Source organism: Crinia signifera, chromosome 12 (assembly GCF_055691185.1).
Source record: "Crinia signifera chromosome 12, ASM5569118v1, whole genome shotgun sequence".
In the NCBI taxonomy this organism is placed as follows: domain Eukaryota; kingdom Metazoa; phylum Chordata; class Amphibia; order Anura; family Myobatrachidae; genus Crinia; species Crinia signifera.
Genome location: NC_139228.1, coordinates 51,240,862 through 51,262,604, shown reverse-complemented (window position 1 = coordinate 51,262,604; position 21,743 = coordinate 51,240,862). Strand labels below are relative to the sequence as shown.

The 21,743-nt window shown below is 51.0% G+C and overlaps 1 protein-coding gene across 3 annotated transcripts in view; it reads right to left on the bottom strand.

Annotated features, from left to right (window-relative positions):
• Positions 1-273: 273 nt before the first annotated feature.
• EML5 (EMAP like 5) overlaps positions 274-21,743 on the bottom strand; it is a 114,404-nt gene continuing 92,934 nt past the window's right edge. Inside the window, exons 32-43 of one of the 3 annotated variants that reach the window (XM_083166513.1) lie at positions 16,887-16,907; positions 16,508-16,681; positions 15,394-15,602; positions 14,874-15,031; positions 14,600-14,714; positions 13,063-13,251; positions 12,364-12,533; positions 12,119-12,281; positions 11,777-11,880; positions 11,541-11,694; positions 10,128-10,228; positions 274-931 (exon numbers count right to left, since the gene is read on the bottom strand). In XM_083166513.1, the coding sequence (XP_083022639.1) occupies positions 895-931; positions 10,128-10,228; positions 11,541-11,694; positions 11,777-11,880; positions 12,119-12,281; positions 12,364-12,533; positions 13,063-13,251; positions 14,600-14,714; positions 14,874-15,031; positions 15,394-15,602; positions 16,508-16,681; positions 16,887-16,907 (1,595 nt within the window). In that variant the 3' untranslated portion in view covers positions 274-894. Of the gene's footprint in view, positions 932-10,127; positions 10,229-11,540; positions 11,695-11,776; positions 11,881-12,118; positions 12,282-12,363; positions 12,537-13,062; positions 13,252-14,599; positions 14,715-14,873; positions 15,032-15,393; positions 15,603-16,507; positions 16,682-16,886; positions 16,908-21,743 lie in introns of those variants that run through there. The other 2 variants (XM_083166512.1, XM_083166514.1) reach the window with 2 other exon arrangements.

Here is a 21,743-nt window from a genome sequence, read left to right as displayed (position 1 = left end):
ATTGACTGAAAATCCAGGGGGCCATCTGGTCTAACCAGCTCTATGGGGCTGCTGTACGGAGGGGACAGGTGGATTGAGCGGTGCTGTAAGGAGGGGACCGGTGATGGCACATTCCACCCTTTAACTCCGCATTGATGTGCATTACTGGGAATATCCTTTTCCTGCTCCCCTGGTTAGACAGCGCCGTACTGATCTATAACACATGACATAGGTCATCTCATTCCCCTTGAACCCATGGTGCATATAACAACAAATGACCAAGTAACATATAAAGAAGTTATAACAAATTATATTTATCTTGCTCTCAGGAGTAAATGTAGCCATAGTCCCTCTTGTGACCCCAATATGAGTTACAGGCCCCCTCTAACTTTGGAGAGGATGAAATACACATCTCAGACTGGATAATGTAGTTATAACACAGCTGTAAATGTTAGACACAAGCAGCACATAGATATGGCAACCTCAGTGCAGGACGGACTGAACAAGGCAAAGACAGGACACGTTGACTTTGGGAGTGTAGGGAAGGCACTCTCATCTCAGGCTGGCTCGGCTATTACTGGTCCACCAGCATGCTCCTGTGACTTGGACCTCATGGAAGATCTCCATACTGCTGGTAGGTTCACAGCTGAACAACCACATACTTCCAGCTGGTGGTAAGACCGGGCCCGTAACTGGCACATTGAGATCGAATCACGGCGGCGGGGCTGAAGGTCTCTGCCTCGGATCCTGGCATGTCAATCCTAACACCAGGCTGTAACGCATGCTGCTCCTCCCGATGGCGAGAGTCCAACCTGAGCGTACACCAGCTTCTCCTGGATCTCTGCCACTTCTGCGGCAGCTCAGCAGGCTCCATAGAAGGTCATCTCTCCAACTGGTGCCATCGCTGTGCCCTGATCAGTGAGGCATATGGACACATTTCCAAACAAACAAGCTGTAATCGGACAAAGATTGACCATTAGCATCAGAATGCATCCCCTGCTACTACAGATGTTCCCAAATATGGTGGATAAGGCTGGTTTCACACACTCCGGCTCCTGCCGGACGGTGAAATCCCGCACGGCCAGGGAGCCGTGCCGCACACACTAGTTTATCATGGAAGGGATGGCCACAGCCCGGCAGCCGTCCCTTCCAGTGGCGGGATCCGGCTGCAGCCGTGCGGCCGGGCCGTGGCCGTCCCGTGTGAATGGACACAATAGTGTCCATTCACAACTACTGTGTGCGGCACGGCTCCCTGGCCGTGCGGGATTTCACCGTCCGGCAGGAGCCGGAGTGTGTGAAACCGGCCTAAGGGTCCCTAACTGTCCAGGTTATAAATATATCCATGCATGGCCACAGGTGACTTCATTAGTACCTCAATCAAGGCACGAGCTATGGATATACTTAAAACCTGGACTGTCAGGCCACGACTGAGTACATATTCTATATAAATGTTTTTTTATTAGATGCTCTGTTTCCAGGTTGTGTACTTTAGTGGTTTGGACTGTGAAAAAATAGCATTTTTATACTTCCTACCAATAGGGTACTATAGCAGACATTTGGGTACTTTCAAATATACCTCCAAAAAGTTCAAGCTCCTCCCACTTTCTTCCCCAAAAGAACTGCCTGAGCTCTAGTCTAACAAAGACCCCAGAAAGATCTCAAAACTAGCTCCCAAAACCAAGAAGTCCCTCCATGCTCAAAGGCTGGCCCCTGTGTCCCAGGTGGGAACCAGCAACCCCAGTGGAGGATGTCCTCTCACTGACACATCATAGGAACCGGAGCAAGAGGTTGGCTGGTCATGAACCGCTGACATGTTCCATATTGAAGTCAAATCAGTCTAATAATCCCGCGATTAGTAACTCTGTGAGCAGAAGTCCTCTCACAAATGTGTCTGTGACAATGGTCTATATGGGAGGCTCTCGTTCTCTCTGTCTGCTTATGGGTGAGTAGCAGAATCTCCTGTCCTGCCAAGGAGGTTCGATGCATTGATGGAGCTCGGGGGTGGCCTGTATATTACAGAACATAAGTAGGACATACTGTATACTAACAAAACTCTCATACAACTAGCAGTTTGGTTAGAATTAATAGCTGGTAATGTATGGAAGCCAATGATAATGTGCAGTTTACTCCCAAATGCTGGAAAATAGACCAAAACTGTAATTTACATTCCCCTCGTGTGCTTCCCCTTCTGTTACACTATCCTATACCTAGGCCTTGGGTTGTGTGTGCCTGATGCAGCAATGCATATTTCCCCTGTACTTCTCCTGAACTGTAATGGCTCCAACACCCGGGTGTGGCGCTCCATCGCCACCCCCGAGTGGGGACCTGCAGCGGCCCCCGGGCCATAGGCCGCCACCTGACGCCGGGGACCACAAGTGCTGGGCACAGTGAGTAACGCGCTGCCCGCTGGTGAGGGGCTCTAGTGGCTGTATCTGCCGTGGGGGGGGACCGCCAGCTGAGCTAGCAAGCGGTTGGCCGGTCCGCCGCCCATCCAGCTGGACCACCAGGGATCCTAGATTGTGGGCAGCAGCAACACTATGCGGGGTTGCCCGGCGAGCGCTGGATCCCCGCCATTTTACCAGCGCTGCATGTAGACATTTTCCCCAGGGGCCTTTTGCTAGCAGGGGAGGTGGCTCCCCCCACATCAGCCCCTCCCCTGGGGACAGTAGGCAGGGAACTGTGCTCAGCACAGAGAGTTCCTGCCACTGACATCCCTTCCTGTCTGCCTGGCTGCACGTAAGGAGGGACACTGAGAAGCTCCTAGCCACCCGGGGTTCCACTCCTTTCCTGCCAGGAAGCTTGGCCATGTCCCCCCTTGTACCTCTCCTGTGGGACTCAGGTTACAGTTTTTTGTTCTCCAGCCAGCCATAGCTGCTGCAGTAGCCTAGTGCCATTCCCTCTTGCCTTGTATGGTTGCTGTATTCTGTGTACCTTATTAACCCTTTAGCTGCTTGCTAGTTTATTTGGTGTTACATTGTACCTTTTATAGCCCTCCTGTATTTCTATAATTATGTTCAACAGGGGCAAGTCCAAGAGTGTGGAGGCCCCAGCATTTGTCATGCACAGCTTGTAATGCGGGCCTATCCCCCCAGGCCTACGTACAAGACGGCTTATGTGCAAGCTGCTACAATACGGCCTCCCCTCAGGAGCCTGCTTGGGCCTCATCATTTGTACAGATGATGGCGCAGCTAGTGGATTAAGTCTCAGCTGTGCTTCCACAGCAGCCCGTGCCGTCCTCCTATTCAGTGGGTGTAGCCCCCCAGCATTGGATGCCCACGGGGAGGGCTTTAGTCAAAAAACCCACGGCAGCCAGGCCCCTCCTTCTGCAGGACACTGACACAGAGGAGGAGGATCAGGATGAGGATAATTTAGAGGAGGCCTTAGATGACTTAATTGACGAGGGGGACACCGGACAGATAGGACCCCAGTCTCGTCTCGATGTGCCGGCTCTGGTTACAGCGGTAAAGGAGGTCCTTCAATTAAGCGTACTTTGGTCTTGTTTCCCAAATCGGATAACCTTAACAAGGCCATTAAGGAGTCATTCACAAACACTTTTCCTCCCTCTACCCTCTCCACTAGGAGGATAGTACCCTGGAAAACGGCCTCCAGGGTAGACGCTCATGTGACAAAACTGGTAAAATTCCTCTCTGTTGCCTATTCCTACAGCGTCCCTTAAAGACCAAGCGGACCGGAAGTTGGAAAACTTCCTGAAGCTTATTTACACCACGGCTGGGGCAGCAGGCAGGCCTGCTCTGGCATCAGCCTGGGTGGCTATGGCCCTAACTAAATGGACTGTTATCCTGGCGGAGGGGGCGACTGAGGGGGCGCCAGCAGAAACTCTGCTGCCTACTATAGAGTTGATGCATCAGGCTGCTCTCTACTTAGGCGAGGCAGCTCTTGATTCCGCCACTTTCTCCTCCAGGGAATCCGCTTCTGCAGTGGCCGCTTGCAGATCCCTTATGGCTGCGTTCCTGGAAAGCTGACCCAGACTCTAAAAATGCTTTGGAGGCTCTTCCCTTCGAGGGGTCCCTCTTATTCGGTCCAGAACTGGATAAAATGGTTGCTACGGTGGCGGCTTCTAAAACTACCTTCCTACCATCCACACCTGCTCCACGGCCCCGGGTAGCTTTCCAGTCCTTTTTGTTTCCAGGGCTGCGGCAGGGAACAGGCCTTCTCCTCCAGGTCCTCCCAGGGGGCAGATCCTCCCATCCTAGAGGCAGGTGTCCCTGGGCCGCCAGACGCCTTAACCCCAAGCCTGCGGACAAGCCCTCCGCATGACTGGGTAGGCTCCCACCTGGGAGATCCCAAGGTGGGCGGTCGTCTGTTAGGGTTTTCGGCCATCTGGCTACAATCCACCACAGATGCTTGGGTTCAGGAGGTGGTCTCTCGAGGCTACTCCTTAACTTTTTGACATCGCCCACCAAAATCGTTCTTTTCTTCTGCAGCAAATGTCAGGGGCCACAGGGATAACAGTGGGTAGAGAGTGAGGTCACGAACAATTCCAGCACCAGAAAGGTTAAAAACTTCTGGCTGCTCAGACAGCCCTGGCTCCTCCCCCTCCTACCCCGCCTCCTAGGCTAGCTACTTTCAGTTTTAGTTGTGCTGGCAGGATCCAACACTCATTTTAGAAAGGGGCTGCTTTAAGCAGCCTAAACTTCACTTTTAATGGGAGTGCGCGTGCATGTTATAGCAGCTGAGCAGCCCCCGCTGCACCACCAGGGAGACTGAATTTGGCGTTGGTATGCGGGGCATTTTACCGGTGCTGCAGGAGTCATATCCCACGCGGCCATTTGCTATTAGGGGGAGGGAGCCTCTCCTCACACAGCCCCTCCCCCAGAGACAGGAGCTAGGATATACCAACGTGCATTTCCTGCCCTGGTCTCTGCCTGCCTGCTGCACGTACAAGAGGGACACAGAGAGCTTCCTGCCATTCTGCAGTTCCATCTCTTCATGGCTGGGCTATCTGGGCAATTCCCCCCTGTACCTCTCCTTCAAGGATACCAGGTTACAGTAATTTATGCTCCTGCCGGCCTTAGTGCTTTGCAGAGCCCAGTGCCAGTGACACGATCACTGCCAGTCGTATATTGTGTTAATTGTTACAATCTCTTTAAAGGGTAAAAGCCATAAGGCCCGGGTCAGAGGGATTCATTCCACCCTCCTCCACCAGGACCTCTTGTTTGGATCAGAGTTGGACAAAATCGTGGCCACGGTGGCTGCCTCAAAGGCGGCTTTCCTGCCATCCACTCCTACTCCACGTCCCCGACCGACGTTCCAGTCCTTTTGTTTTCAGGGCAGGGGTAGGGGGCAGTCATTCACAAAGGCTCAGCCCCAGCCTGCAAAGTCCTCTAAAGCCAAGGGAAAACGTGCCTGGGCCACCAGACGACCTGACCACAAGCCCGAGGCATGACGGGGTGGCGCACCACCTGGGGGATCTCAGGGTGGGGGGTCGCCTGCTACGGTTTTCGGACGTGTGGCTAGAATCCACGACCCATACGTGAGTACAAGATGTGGTCTCAAAAGGCTATTCCCTAACTTTTCGCCGTCGACCGCCAAGCTCATTCTTTTCAAAAAGTTCTCCCAAGGACTTGGAAAAGCGCATAGCCCTGGAGCAGGCCATACAAAAACTACTGTCGGCAGACGTCATAGCTAAAGCGTTCTGGTGTCGCAACAAGGCAGAGGTTTTTACGCCAGTCTTTTCGTGCGGAAGCCCAATGGGTCTTTCCACCCCATTCTAAATCTAAAGAGCAGTGATCGCGAAAACCCCCCAAAATGATGGGTCCCTGGGACCCCTCACTTACAAAAATCAGGGTCCTACTTGACCTTTTCTGGGTCCCAACGGAATAAAGCCTCCTCTCCCCTTCCCCAACATGGCACATACAGAAGCCTCCTCCTCTCTTCCATATGGCGCATACCCTGAGCCAAGGGCCAGACTGAGCCTACTTTTTTTTTTTTGGTAAGCAAACATAGATTTTGGCACCCCAAAACTGTGGGTTGGGGGGGGGGGGGGGATCAATTGTCAATTTGCCTACTCGCATAAAGCAAGATTAACATATACTAGAAAGGAATAGGGACACCTGTGCTGCACCAATCAGGATTGTAAAAGTAATGGCAGCAGGAACAGGAGGGATAGGGTTAGTGAAATCCCAGCAGAGTCTATAGGCTCCTCTACTACAGGCAGCTCTCCCTGTTAAGAGTTAATTGGTGAGCTGCAGCCTCTCTGCCACCCGTGCAGTGAGGGGAGGAGGGGACAAGTGGGCCAATAACAGCCAGCACTCAGAGCCTGGAGGAGGTGACAGTGACACACAAGAAAGCAGCACTGCGAGGTAGGAAAGGAGGGAAGTCTGCAGCCCGAGTCCTGCTAGCAATAGATCCCCTTACATGACACAGCCAAGCAGCCTGCTAAATGGACCACGCACCCCTCTTACCTCTACTTCCTGCTCGGGTCTGCTCCGTCCTCACTGTCACACCTCCCTGGTTCTGGCCCCCAATGCTGGTTTCAGTTCCTCGTGCTCCGTCCTCACACCAGCCGCAGCTCTGTTCCCCTGCTGAGCAGCTGCTTCTGGTGTTGGCTCCAGCCGGGTGTTGTTGAGGCACAGTACAGGAGCCAGCTTACACGGCTTCCGTGCACTGCTGCCTATGACTCTGTGGTGACAGGGACCCTTTCATTTCCGCGCTCATCAGATGTGTGAAGTGGCCGTAAGTCACGCTGTGTCTTCTCCACGAGGGGGAAACAGATCTTTCCGCCCTTGTGACACATATTAACATGGCGTGCACACCAAAATGGCTGGGTCCCAGGGGACCCAGCTATTCATAAAAAATGAGTCCCTGGTGCTCCAAAGTGGGTAAAATACTCGCTATAGCGAGTATTTGCGAACCCTGAAGAGGCTCAACAAATTTCTACAACCAGGGGACTATGTGGTACTACCTTTCGGCCTTGCCAAGGCTTCCCGGGTGTTTACGAAGGTCATGGCAGTGTTGAGCAGTACTCTTCACAACCAGGGTGTCCGGATTCTTCCATACCTGGACGATCTGTTGATCCGGGCACAGTCTCCTCTGGTTCTCCAGGCACACTTGTCCAAGGTCGTAGCAGTCCTGGAACGCCACGGCTGGGTTATCAACTGGCCCAAGTCATCCATGATTCCTACTCAATCCATGGTTCAATCCATAGGGCAATGGTAGCCAACTACGGTCCTCGAGAGCTACCAACAGTTCACATTTTCCAGACAACCTAGCTGCTGCAAAGGTGCACTCATTACTAGCTGAAACATTTTCAAAGATCCACAGGTGGAGCTAATTACTTCATTTGTGATTCTGTGAGGAGATCTGGAAAACATTAACTGTTGGTAGCTCTTGAGGACTGGAGTTGGCTACCCCAGACCTAGGGGCTCTGTTGGAGACCGCCCATCAGCGGATTTACTTGCCGGAGGTACGCCGCAAGGCTCTGCAGTCCCGTGTTCAGCATCTTCTCTCACTCAGGTGTGTCTCAATCCATGCCTGCATGAGGGTCCTGGGCTCCATGGTGTCGCCCTTCGACATGGCAGAGTACGCACAGTTCCACTCTCGCCCCCTACAACGGGAAATTCTCAAGAAATGGTCGGGTCGTACTCCAATATACGATCACACCTGATTGCCTTGCCTCCGGCAGCACGGAACTCCATGTCCTGGTGGCTTCTAGATCATAACCTCATAGAGGGGAGGCCATTTTGGATTCACAGGTGGACTCTCCTCACCACAGATGCCAGTCTCCGAGGTTGGGGAGCGGTCATATGTCAGAAATCCTTTCAGGGGCTTTGGACTCCACAGGAATCCCTACTGTCCATCAACGTTCGTGAACTGAGGGCAGTCTAACTGGCTCTCCGCAAGGCAGAGCCTTGGCTTCAAGGTTGCCCAGTGCAGGTCCAGTCGGACAATGCGACGACGGTGGCTTATATCAACCACCAGGGTGGCAGTTAAAGTCGGCTGGCCATGGCGAAGGCCTTCTGTATCTTCAATTTGGCAAAGAACAAGATCCCCGCATTGTCGGCAATCTTCATTCCGGGTGTCCTCAATTGGGAAGCAGACTTTTTGAGTTGTCGGACTGGATGCTGGCGAATGTCCCCTCCATCCGAAAGCGTTCCAGATGTTGGTAGACCGGAGGTGGATTTGATGGCGTCACGCCACAATCACCAAGTCACCCTGTACAGGTCCAGGTCTCGAGATCCAGGCGCTTGCTTGGTAGATGCTCTGTCGGCCCTGTGGCCGTTCGCTCTCATGTATGCTTTTCCCCCCTTCTCACTCCTCAGAGTTCTTCGCAAGTTGAAGGCGGAAGGGGGCACGTTGATTCTGGTGGCCCCGCATTGGCCCCGGAGGATCTGGTTCTTGGATCTTCAGGCCCTGTCAGTGGCCCCTCCAATCCATCTACCTCTGTGGCCGGATCTGCTTACACAAGGTCTGTGCCTCCATCCCGATCTGCAGCGGTTGTCTTTGACGGGGTGGCTGTTGAGACCTCCTTGTTAAAAGTTAAGGTTTTTAATTCACGGGTAATTTAGACTATGCTCAGGGCTCGTAGGCCTTCTTCGGCTGGTGCTTATCGCATCTGGCGGGCTTACTTTTCCTGGAGTCGTTCCTGTCAGTTTAATCCAAAGACATTTGCCTCGGATTCTGTCCTTTCTGCAAAAGGGTTTAGAGCAGGCATGTCCAACATTGGCCCTCCAGATGTTGTGAAACTACACATCCCAGCATGCTTTACCACAGTTTTGCTATTAGAGAATGCTAAAACTATTGCAAAGCATGCTGGGATGTGTAGTTTCAAAACATTTGGAGGGCCAACGTTGGACATGCCTGGTTTAGAGGTTGGCCTCCGACTGTCTACATTGAAGGTCCAGGTGTCGGCTTTGTCTATTCTATTTTGCAGGAGGTTGGCGTTGTTGCAGGATGTCTGCACTTTTTTGCAGGGGGTCTTGCGCATCCAACCTCCATTTGTTCCACCGGTAGCTCCATGGGATCTTTCCCTGGTTCTCAAGTCCCTCCAGGCCCCCCCTTTTGAACCCTTGCGAACAGTAAATCTATCCTGGCTTACATGGAAAACGTTTTTTTCTGTTGGCCATTGCTTTGGCCAGAAGGGTGTCTAATTTGTCTGCTCTGTCTTGTCAGTCTCCTCTCCTGGTTTTTCATCCTGATAGGGCAGTTCTTTGAACCGTACCTTCACACCTCCCCAAGGTTGTGTCCAAGTTTCATGTTAATAAGGAGATACAGTAGTGGTCCCAACCTTTCGTAGGCCGGATGCTTCTCCTGAGCAGCGTTTTTTGGATGTGGTACGTGCTTTGGGCATCTATGTGCGTCGCACAAAAACCCTTAGGAAATCTAACTCTCTTTTTGTCCTCAATGGATTTCAGGTTGGCCTGCTACAAAGCAGACTATTGCCCATGGCTGAGGTTTGTTATCAAGCAAGCTTACTTGGGCGCCTCCCTCCCGGTTCCAACGGGGGTCTGGGCTCATTCCACGAGGTCTGTGGGTGCATCTTGGGCTGTTAGTGGTGGTGCAACAGCAGAGCAACTTTTCAAGGTGGCGACTTGGTAGACTCCTCATACTTTCTTACGCTTCTACGCGTTTGGCCTGAGTGTACTAGCTGCGGCCCAGGCGTGTCCCACCCTTAGGTGACTGCTTTAGGACGTCCCACTGTTATCCCTGTGGCCCCTGACATCTGCCTCAGAAGATACCGAGATTTATGTCTTACCTGTTAAATCTCTTTCTTCGAGGACGTCAGGGGCCACAGAGATCCCTCCCTGCCACGCCTGCTTTACTTTCGTTACGGTTAAGTTACGATTATGCTATATTGTTCCTCTGTTGAGGGTACTAACTTGTGTTCAGAATGTGTTGTGTGGTGCTTCTCTTCCTTCTCTCTTGTCTCCTGCCTTGGCTTGTTAAAAAACGGACTTCCTTGGCCTGGAGGCAAAGTAGAGGAGGGGAGGAGCCCGGCTGCCTGGGAGGCAGTTGAAGTTTAACCTCTAGGGTGCTGGTGCTCTCTCCCACTCCACTACCCATTGTAAAGCCTGTGGCCCCTGATGTCCTCGAAGAAAGAGATTTACCAGGTAACACATAAATCTTGCACTGTAATGTAATGTGTATATAATTGCAGCTGTGAGGTTGGACACATTTAGGGGTCTTACCTGCAGTCATCGCCCCCTGCACTGACCACATAGCGATCTGCGCTGGTGAAGCGGATGTTGGTCAGGTGCGCCGAATGGCCCAGAAACCGCTTGTGTTTTGCCTGTGAAATCATAGAGAAGTTACTCGGGTGTCTGTGTTCCCCTGCTAGAAGGTAGGGATTTGGTTATTGAGTCGATGTTTGACCCTAAATTGTTAACAAAAGCAAAAGGTCAACATGAATTGGTTGACATATGAGGTTATATTTTTATATCTTGTAGTACATGAACCATACATTCATGGCATTGCCCCCTAGTCTGCATGCTCCATGCACATTACTGTGTTCACAATCGCAGCCCATGTGGATGGAAAAGTGTGAAAAAGCTCAAATGTAAAAAAAAAAAACTCATGTCGACCATTATTGTGTAGACCTAAAGTCTGGATACCCTACACCAGGCTTTCCCAACCACGGTCCTCAAGGCACACCAACAGTGCAGGTTTTAGTTATATCCAGGCTTGAGCACAGGTGACTTAATTAGTACCTGAGTGATTCTGATTAAACCATCTGTGCTGAAGCCTGGATATCACTAAAACCTGCACTGTTGGTGTGCCTTGAGGGCTGTGGTTGGGAATGCCTGCCCTACACATTCCAATCCTAATGGGATATTCATTATTATAAGACGTGGGTTATATAAAATGTATCTGATCAACCACGCTTAGTCAAATGCATCTAGTTAGACAGTAATAAAAGTCAGACGCAAGTGTTAGGTCCATGGGAGTGTGGTCGATAATCATATGGTTGATGTAAGTTTTTCACTTTTTTTTTTTAGTGCAGGTTGACTTGGTTCATACTTTACTATCCAAGTGGACATAGAACCAGCCAGCTCGGACAATAAATCTGTAGGTATATGGCCACCTTTAGATTATAATAGTGTGCTAAGTGCAGCGAGCCATGCGAGAGGACACTGTGCATTTATACAGCATCCAGGTCGGCCTATGTCAACATTGCCACAAACTGTGAAAAACAGTTGCGCACACACCTGTTGATCGAACGCTTGTTACTGTCGACTATCTTTAGGTGTCTAACTAGACGGGTTTGACTAAGGGTGGGTCCACCATAACATGGTCGATCCATACGGCGTTGATTCGCTAGAACAAGACCAGAGAAAGCACCCCCAACCTGCACCATCTGCCGACATGTAGCAGAGAATACCAGTACCCTACATGCACTGACCACAAACATCTGATGCAGCAGGCAGGAGAAGGTTAATGAGTCCCATGGGTCCCTGGCCATATGGTTATATGCGCCATGCAGTTAGCGTGACTATGACTGCACTATAGTGTGCCTCGCACCGGTGCCCATTGTACTATAAGCTGCTTGGAGAATAACATACCAGCCCCCGTCCTAAGTAGAGAGAGACAAAGTCATTCCTTACAAATTTTTCAGGACAGGGGAAATCGAAGAGTTTGACCATCCCGAAGTCATCGCCCGTAACCAGGCTGATCCCTGAGTGCGACACGCAGGCACATGTCACGTCCGACTTCTCGTTGTGTCTAGACCAGATTCCCACCACCTCGTCTCCCAGCACGCTGCAGGAGAGGGGAGGATAGTTAGTTACATCACAGAGCAGGGGACATGGTGGGGTCCTGTGGGTCAGTAAAGAACCCTAACCTTGTCCAGCTGGCCCATGTGATCCTGTCAATCACAGCTTGTTCCGTGAGTAGTTTTCCTGAAGGCACTTCGTAGACCAGCCTCTTATAGCACCCTGTAGAGACCTGCGCAGAACCATGACAGTATATTATAGAACGGTGGCAATAATGATGCATTCGTACAGTGCACTATAGTTGGACCTGCCGCAGCAGTAACGCGGGCGGTGTCAGGCAGCATACCCCAGTATAGGGAGGATGACATACATCACCAACCCACAGGTTTGTGAATGCACATTCTTATGCCATGACCTGCCCAATCCATCCCACTCCCACTAAGACCGGCATGAAGTCTAGCGACCAGTACCTGCACATGGCGGCTGTCTGCAGAGAAGTCTATCTGCAGCACAAAGCTGGGGATGTCCTTGCAGTAGCTGATGCGGTTGAGTGAAGGTCCAAGGGTGAGATCATAGAAATCCACAGCATTCTCACTTGATCCCACAGCCAAGTAATGGGAGTCCGGACTGAACCTGCCCAGATAACGAGCATCAGCATGCACACTCCTCTATTCCCCGCCATCGATCTAGGGCACACGGCCTGCTACAGTCTCACCTGATGTCCTGAATCGCCGACCGCCGGTCTCTCTTCTTACCCCAGATCTTTAAGGAGGCCACAAGCAGTATAATGAACTCTCCATTCTTCATGCCGATGGCAACCATGTCACCCTCAGGGCTGTAGCACACGGTACGGGCTGCGTGGCCCAAATTCACCTTGTTTAGCATCTTCTGTGAGGAAAAGAGCAGAATTAGAAGCAGAACGTGTTTCCTCTGTATAGCACTAAGGGCCAGATGTACTAAGCTGCAAAAATGCTAAACAACCAGCTCCCACCTGTTATTTTTCAAACCCAGCCTGTAACATGAAAGTTAGAAGCTGGTTGGCTGGCTGTTATTTTCCATTTTATCACTTTTTTGAAGGTTGATACACCTGCCCTAAGCGAGGTTCTCGGGCAGGACATCTATGGCCATGTGTGGAATCTCCGCTGCGGGACACCAACGGTAGGCGTGGAATCTCCGCCGCAGGACACCTACGGCCAGGCGTGGAATCTCCGCCGCGGGACACCTACGGCCAGGCGTGGAATCTCCGCCGCGGGACACCTACGGCCAGGCATGGTATCTCCGCCGCGGGACACCTACGGCCAGGCGTGGAATCTCCGCCGCGGGACACCTACGGCCAGGCATGGTATCTCCGCCGCGGGACACCTACGGCCAGGCGTGGACCCTAAGGTTGCCCTGTGTATAGGGTTGTCTCTACCTTGTCTACAATGTCCCACAATCGGACTGTCCCATCCTCTGCAGCAGACAGAAAGAAGTCTCTGGTTGGGTGAGTCGCCAGTCCCCATATGGGTCCATCCATGTGGCCATTAATCAGAATGTTACAGGCTGCATTCTTTTCTCCCACCTCGATGATCTCTGCATTGCGAGTTCCGACCAGGATTTTCCCCTGAGGATAGATGGCAGAGAATAGGACATCTGGTGATGGATGTCAGCACGGATGGTGCAATGGTTAGCATTACTGCCTCACAGCACTGAGGTCATGGGTTCGATCCCCACCATGGCTCTACCTGTGCAGAGTTTGTATATTCTCCCCGTGCTTGCATGGGTTTACTCCGGGTATTCCAGTTTCCTCCCACAATCCAAAAATATACAGATAGGTTAATTGGCTTCCAACAAAATTAACCCTAGAATGTCTGTGTGTGCGTGTACATGTGGTAGGGAATATAGATTGTAAGCTCCACTAGGGCAGGGACTGATGTGAATGTACAAATATTCTCTGTAAAGCGCTGCGTAATATGTATGCGCTATATAAGAAACTGATAATAATAATAATAATAATAGTTGGAGCTTGCATATCATTACTTATAACACAGCCATCACTGGCACATGTCACATGTCTCAGATCCTTTTCCTAAGTAAGATTTATTATAGACAACAATGCTGACCAGTGTATTACAGAGCTTTATACTATCCCCCAGGTATGATCAACTGTGCATGAAAGCCACCTGCGTGCTAGCTCTATGCCAACCAGAGGGCAGTACAGCTGGGGATGGGTCCATGCAGGAGCATTTGGAGAGAGTACAGTCAGGGAAAGGGCCCATGCAGGAAGCATTAGGAGGGGGCAGCTGGGGAATGGGACCATTAAGAGAGAGAGAGTACAGCTGGGAATGAGCCCATGCGGAAGCATTAGGAGGGGAAAGCTGGGAATGGGCCCATGTGGTGGCATTAGGAGAGTACAGCTGGGAATGGGCCCATGCGGGAGCATTAGAAGGGGACAGCTGGAGAATGGGCACATGCGGGAGCATTACGAGAAGGTACAACTGAGGATGAACCCATTCGGGAGCATCAGCAGAGGGTACAGCTGGGAATGGGCCCATGCAGGAGCATTAGGAGAGAACAGCTGGGTAATAGGCCCGTGCGGGAGCATTAGGTGGGGACAGCTGGTGAATGGGCCCGTGCCAGAGCATTAGGAGAGTACAGCTGGGAATGGGCCCATGCAGGGGCATTAGGATGGGACAGCTGGGGAATGGGCCCATGCAGGATCATTAGGTGGGGACAGCTGGGGAATGGGCACATGCAGGAGCATTATGAGGGGACAGCTGGAGAATGGGCCCATGCGGGAGCATTAGGAGAGTACAGCTGGGAATGGGTACATGCGGGAGCATTTGGAGGGGGGCAGCAGGGGATGGGCCCATGCATGAGCATGCATACTAAGGCTGGAGAGAGGTAGTGACATATTGCGCGTATGTATGTGGTACAGTGTAATGTAAAAATGATATATACAGTGCGCTCACCTTCCCTCTGCACACAGACCTCACACAGTCGGTCGTCTGACCGGTCTCCAGTCGGAAGGCGCGGCATCTTTTCAGCTCCTGATCCCAAAGCTTCACGGCGCCACCTTCCTTGGACCTGCATGGAGGGGATGGGGGGATGATGAGTTATTTATCACAGAATGCAGAGAGACCACTGCCTCCCAAGCTTCTGACATCCAATTCCAGTCCCACAGCTACACACTCAGGAGCTGTGCTCTTCAGCAGTGATTTCTATGATCCACATCTCAGGACTTACGGTCTCTCCTTGCCACCAGTAACTATAAGTCCGTCCCTCAGAGTAGTGTACATGGTAAACACTGGTCCGTTGTGAGCTTTGGCCACGATCCGTGACAGTATGTGGTCCTTCCACACACAGACATCCCCACTGATTGTACCTGTAAATGTCAGGTTTCCCTGCACAAGGGAATAAAAGCAATGGTGGTGAAGGAGTGTGCACATACAGCGAGCGGTGCAGAAGTGGGGCGATCACAGCATAGTAATGCTCTTACACACAGGTATCTGAATACCTCCCTGCAAGTATTATAGGAGGGGCATTATATGGCAGCAGTAAAACAGGTAAATGTCCAATTGCGCATGGCTTCCTGTTCCCTTGGCACATCCATGCCCCACATGACAGAAGTGTCCGGAAATATGAAACTTTTTGCAGACCTTCCCCTTCTATATATAAGGCTATATACACTAATAAGCGCAGCTAATGAATGATGCATGCAATGCATGCAGACCATCAGGCAACTGATTGGTAAAAGTGTACTCACTGCTCCAAAAGCCACCGCCAGCATCGTCTGCATCCTCACATCATCGATAGAACTCAGCATGCCCTTCTTACTAAGCAGCGCCCTTCCCGCCAACGTCCAGAACCGCACGTGTTTTACCCCCACTGACACAAACTGGGTGTCAGAGTCCGGACGGAACTCGGCCACAAAGATACGCTGGTTGTGGCCGACTTTGCTGGCAATTCTGGCACCTGAAATAAAGTAGATGAGATGCATCCTCTTCCCATTTATGCACTATGCACAGATAACTTACCTGCACCGCTAATAAAAGTCCTTTATCTCCTCTATAGTTTACATCATTCAGGCCTAGCCAAACCGTGGCTTGTGAAACGACACATCCCAGCATGCCGTGCCACAGTTATAGCATTTAATAATACCAAAACTGTGGCAAAGCATGCTGGGATGTGTAGTTTAACAACAGCTGGAGATACACAGTTTGGCCAGGCCTGATGTAAGGTATGTCTTTTAGAGTTCCCTCTACTCCAGGCATGTCCAAACTATGGCCCTCCAGCTGTGAAACTACAAGTCCCATCATGCCTTGCCACAGTTTTGCTATTAGGGAATGCTAAAACTGTGGCAAAGCATGATGGGACTTGTTTCACAACAGCTGGAGGGCCATAGTTTTGACATGCCTGCTCTACTCTGATCCACACTGAGATTGTGTTACTGTAGGCATAAGAAATAAAAGCTAACAGCATATATAGAACAACTCTGACTGGTTCCTCCACTCACAGCAGCTGTCACTCATCTACAGGACCCCCCATTAACCGATCCTCCACTCACAGCAGCTCCTGCTCATCAACAGGAACCCCGTTACTTGTTCCTACACTCACAGCAGCTCCCACTCATCTACAGAACCACCTGTTACTTGTTCCTCCACTCACAGAAGCTCTTGCTCATCTACAGGACCTCCCGTTGCTTGCTCCTCCACTCACAGCAGCTCTCACTCATCTACCAGAACCAAGTTACTGGTTCCTCCAATCACAGCAGCTCCCACTCATCTACAGGACCCCCGTTACAGGTTCCTCATCTCACAGCAGCTCCTGCTCATCTATAGGACCACTGTTACTTATTCCACCATTCAGGTGAGTGTTACCTTCCTGCCATTTCCATATGGTTATAGTGTGTTCTGGGTCCAGCCCTACAGAGAGGAGCAGTTTGCCGGTGGCACTGAAGCTGACGGAGCAGACCCCCTTGGAGTGATAGCAGCGCAGTATGGAGAGGGTCTGCTTGCTAATTGCGTCCCACACGTGAATAGAAGGCGCAGAGGCTGTGGGAGAAGGTGTCACACAGTCACATGATAGAAAACCAACACGTTACGTTATAGAGGAAAATCACATGAAGGCTAATGAGAAATCTATAGATGAAGTCACAATAATTATTATATCTATTTATATTCTATTCCGCCTCATAACTGCTAATATCCTTCCCAGATAGGAGCACAGAATTCAATGCTTAAAGATGTTATTACTTACCGGACATATCGGCTGTGTCACCTGTAACAAAGGAAACACATATTATAGAGGTGGCGCTGAGAACCCACTGACTGCTGTAAATGATATAATGTATTTGCAGAGTATAAGCTCAGCAGTAACGTGCTACTGGCAACCTTGTATACACATGTTAGCTTTTAGACACCATTATATACACATATGTTCGTTTTTAGACACAATCGTATATACGTTAGTTTTTAGACACCATCGTATACACATAGGCTAGTTTGAAGACACCATTGTACACATATATGTTAGTTTTTAGACACCATCGTATATACATGTTAGTTTGGAGGCACCATCGTATGCACATATGTTAGTTTGGAGGCACCATCGGAAGCGGTACATCTGTCAGAACAGACTTAGGTCTACAGTCATTAGGTTGACCCCGGAAGGTCGACTGGCCCCAAGGTCGACAGGGTTAAAGGTCGACATGGGTCAAGGTTGACATGACTTAAGGTCGATATGGGCCAAGGTCGACATGGGTTTAGGTCGACAGTCATTAGGTCGACATGAGGTTTTAACTTTTTTGAGCCGAATGTCGACACAGTTGGAGTTGAACCGCAGCCGCTCGCGATGCTTCGGGCACACTATTTTATTCTCCCACCACGCCCTAGTGGATGGTAGGCCATGAAATACCGCCTGTCGGCACATGTCGGCTCAAAAAAAAGTGAAAATCTCATGTTGACCTAAACCCATGTCGACCTTAAGTCATGTCGACCTTGACCCATGTAGACCTTTAACCCTGTCAACCTTGGGGCCAGTCGACCTTCCAGGGTCGACCTAATGACTGTCGAACTAAGTCTGATCTGACAGGTGACCGTTTCCCAAATGTTAGTTTGGAGGTAACATCCATCATATATACATGTTAGTTTGGAGGTACCATCGTATACACGTTAGATTGGAGACAACATCGTATACACTTATGTTAGTTTGGCGGTATCATCATACACATATGCCTTAAGGTGTGAATTTTGGCTTAACCTTCCCTAAGATATTGTGTTTATGTGTGTGTGTGTGTGTGTGTGTGTATGTATGTACGTACGTACGTACGTATGTATGTGTGTGTGTACGTACGTATGTATGTATGTATGTATGTGTATATATATATGTATGTATGTGTATATATATATATGTATGTATGTGTATATATATATGTATGTATGTGTATATATATACTAGGTGATTCATCGCGCCCTACGGGCGCTCTTCACACCGTCGTAAGGGGCTGCGCCCCCTTAATTTGTGAACGTTTGTATATGAGAAATATGGTTAGAATTGTATGAAAGATGCCCTGTATTGCAACTTAGGTGTCCGCGAATCGCGAGAGGGGGGGTCGCGGAGGGTGCCGCGAATTGCAGGAGGAGGGGTCACGGGGGGTGCCGCGAATTGCAGGAGGGGGGGGGGTTGTGGGGGGGTGGATGCTGCGAATCGTGGGAGGGGAGGGATTGCAGAGAATCGCGGGAGGGGGGTCGCGGGGTGGGTTGCCGCAAATTGCGGGAGGGGGGTTACGGGGGTGGGGGTTGCGGCGAATCATGGTAGGGGGGGTCGCGGGGGATGTGCCGTGAATCACGGGAGGGGGGGTCACGGGGTGGGGTGCCGAGAATCGCGGGGGGTGTGTGTGTGCCGTGAATCGCGGGAGTGGGGGTTGCGGGGGGGTGGGGGGGTGTGACGCGAATCGCCACAAGAAAAAATCAACACAGAAAGGTCACCACATGTAAATGTTGACATAAGTGTGGCACTTCATTGGTGTCCATGTCGACACATGAGAATGAATATGAAAACATTCAAAAAATGAAAAAAAAAACTTCAAAAACTCATGTCAACCTTTTTCATTGTCGACCATAGCCATGTCAGTGTTTTCCATGTGCAATTTAATTCTGGAGCTGCCGCGAATCACGGGGGGTGCCGCGAATTGCGGGAGGGGGGGGTCGCGGGGTTGGGTGCCGCGAATCGCGGGAGGGCGGGGTTCACAGGGGTTCTGGTGGGGGGTTGCCGCGAATTGCGGGAGGTGGGGGGTCACGGGGGGTGCCGCGAATCGCGGGAGGGGGGTTTGCGGGGGGTGTGACGCGAATTGCCACAAGAAAAACTCAACACAGAAAGGTCAACACATGTAAATGTTGACATAACTGTGCCACTTCATTGGTGTCCATGTTGACACATGACAATGAATATGAAAACATTCAAAAAATGAAATAAATCTTCAAAAACTCATGTCAACCTTTTTCATTGTCGACCATAGCCGTGCCAGTGTTTTGCATGTGCCATTTAATCCTGGGGCTGCCGCGAATCGCGGGGGGTGCCGCGATTTGCGGGAGGGGGGGGGTTGCGGGGGGTGGGTGCCGCGAATCGCGGGAGAGCGGGGTTCATGGGGGTTCCGGTGGGGGGTTGCCGCGAATTGCGGGAGGGGAGGGGGGTCGCGGGGGGGTGCCGCAAATCGCCGGAGGGGGGGTTGCGGGGGGTGTGACGCGAATCGCCACAAGAAAAAAATCAACACAGAAAGGTCAACACATGTAAATGTTGACATAAGTGTGGCACTTCATTGGTGTCCATGTCGACACATGAGAATGAATATGAAAATATTCAAAAAATGACAAAAAAACTTCAAAAACTCATGTCAACCTTTTTTATTGTCGACCATAGCCATGTCAGTGTTTTCCATGTGCAATTTAATTCTGGAGCTGCCGCGAATCACGGGGGGGGTGGTGCCGCGAATTGCGGAAGGGGGGGTCGCGGGGGTGGGTGCCGCGAATCGCGGGAGGGCGGGGTTCACAGGGGTTCCGGTGGGGGGTTGCCGCGAATTGCGGGAGGTGGGGGGTCACGGGGGGTGCCGTGAATCGCGGGAGGGGGGTTGCGGGGGGGTGTGACGCGAATCGCCACAAGAAAAAATCAACACAGAAAGGTCAACACATGTAAATGTTGACATAAGTGTGCCACTTCATTGGTGTCCATGTCGACACATGACAATGAATATGAAAAAATTAAAAAAATTAAAAATAAATCTTCAAAAACTCATGTCAACCTTTTTCATTGTCGACCATAGTCATGTCAGTGTTTTGCATGTGCCATTTAATCCTGGGGCTGCTGCGAATTGCGGGGGGGGGGGGGGGTCGCAGGGGGGGTGCCGCCAATCGTGCAAGGGGGGGTCGCGGGGGGGTCCTTTTTGCCGCGAATCGCGGGAGGGAGGTCGCGGGGAGTGTTTTTTCCGCGAATCGGGGGGGGGGGGGGTCACGGGGGAGGGTTTGCCGCGATTCGCGGGAGGGGGGGGTCGCGGGGTGGTGGTTATGCCGCGAATTGCGGGAGGGGTCGTGGGGGGGTTCTTTTTGCAGCGAATCGCGGGAGGGGGGGTCGCGTAGGTGTTTTTGCTGCGAATCGCGGTAGGGGGGGTCGCGGGGGAGCGGGTATTTTTGCCGCAAATCGCGGGAGGGGGGGGCGCGGGGGGGGGGGAGGTTTTGCCGCAAATCGCGGGAGGGGGGCGCTCACCTGGTGGCTGTGGAGTAGCAGTGCTGGGCAACATGGGAAGGCAGTGGGTGTCTGGCACTGTCTGTGGGCTCACTGGGCTGGTTCTCTGTCACATACCTCCCAACATGACCCTCTCCAGGAGGGACACAATGCTCTGTTTCTAGACTTCCCCTTAATGTATGATTGCCATCACCTGTTTTAAACAGGTTAATTTCTCAGAAAGGTGTTGAGCACAGATGAAGGCAATCACACATTAAGAGGAAAGTCCAGGAACAGAGCGTTATAGACACAGACACCCACTTTGAGTGACAGATGTAGCCAAATATATAGGAGATGTATGTATGTGTATATATATATATATATATATATGTGTATATATATATATATATGTGTATATATATATATATATATACATACTTGGTCAAGTGTCCTGAAGATGGGAGCGATCCCAAAACGGCGTAGGCACGCACCATTAAAACATTTTCACACCACAGCCCCGGAGAGATACCTTCCTTCAAACTGGTTATATATATATATCAATCAGAAAATGTATTGCACACCTCTTGTACGTTAGTGTGCAGGTATTGTACATATATACATTAGTCACTGGCCCCTAGTGACTGAATAGGCTGCGCTTTCAGTGATGTCACTGGTTCCTAGTGAGTGGATAGGCTGTACTCTCAGTGATGTTACTCTCCTCATGACTGGATAGGCTGCATTCACAGTGATGTCACTGGGTCCTAGTGACTGGATAGGCTGCACTCTCAGTAATGTTACTGGCTCCTAGTGACTGGATAGGCTGCACTCTCAGTAATGTCACTGGCTCCTAGTGACTGGATAAGCTGAACTCTCAGTGATGTCACTCTCCTAGTGACTGGACAGGCTGCGCTCTCAGTAATGTCACTGGCTCCTAGTGACTGGATAGGCTGCACTCTAATGTCACTGGCTCCTAGTGACTGGATAAGCTGAACTCTCAGTGATGTCACTCTCCTAGTGACTGGATAGGCTGCACTCTCAGTGATGTCACTCTCCTCATGACTGGATAGGCTGCACTCTCAGTGATGTCACTCTCCTCATGACTGGATAGGCTGCACTCTCAGTAATGTCACTGGCTCCTAGTGACTGGATAAGCTGAACTCTCAGTGATGTCACTCTCCTAGTGACTGGATAGGCTGCACTCTCAGTGATGTCACTCTCCTCATGACTGGATAGGCTGCACTCTCAGTGATGTCCCTCTCCTAGTGACTGGATAGGCTGCGCTCTCAGTGATGTCCCTCTCCTAGTGACTGGATAGGCTGCACTTATATATTGTATATAATTGTGGTTCTGTGTAGCGTAAGGAAGCTGTGCGATCATGGGCACAGTGTGTGGGTGGCA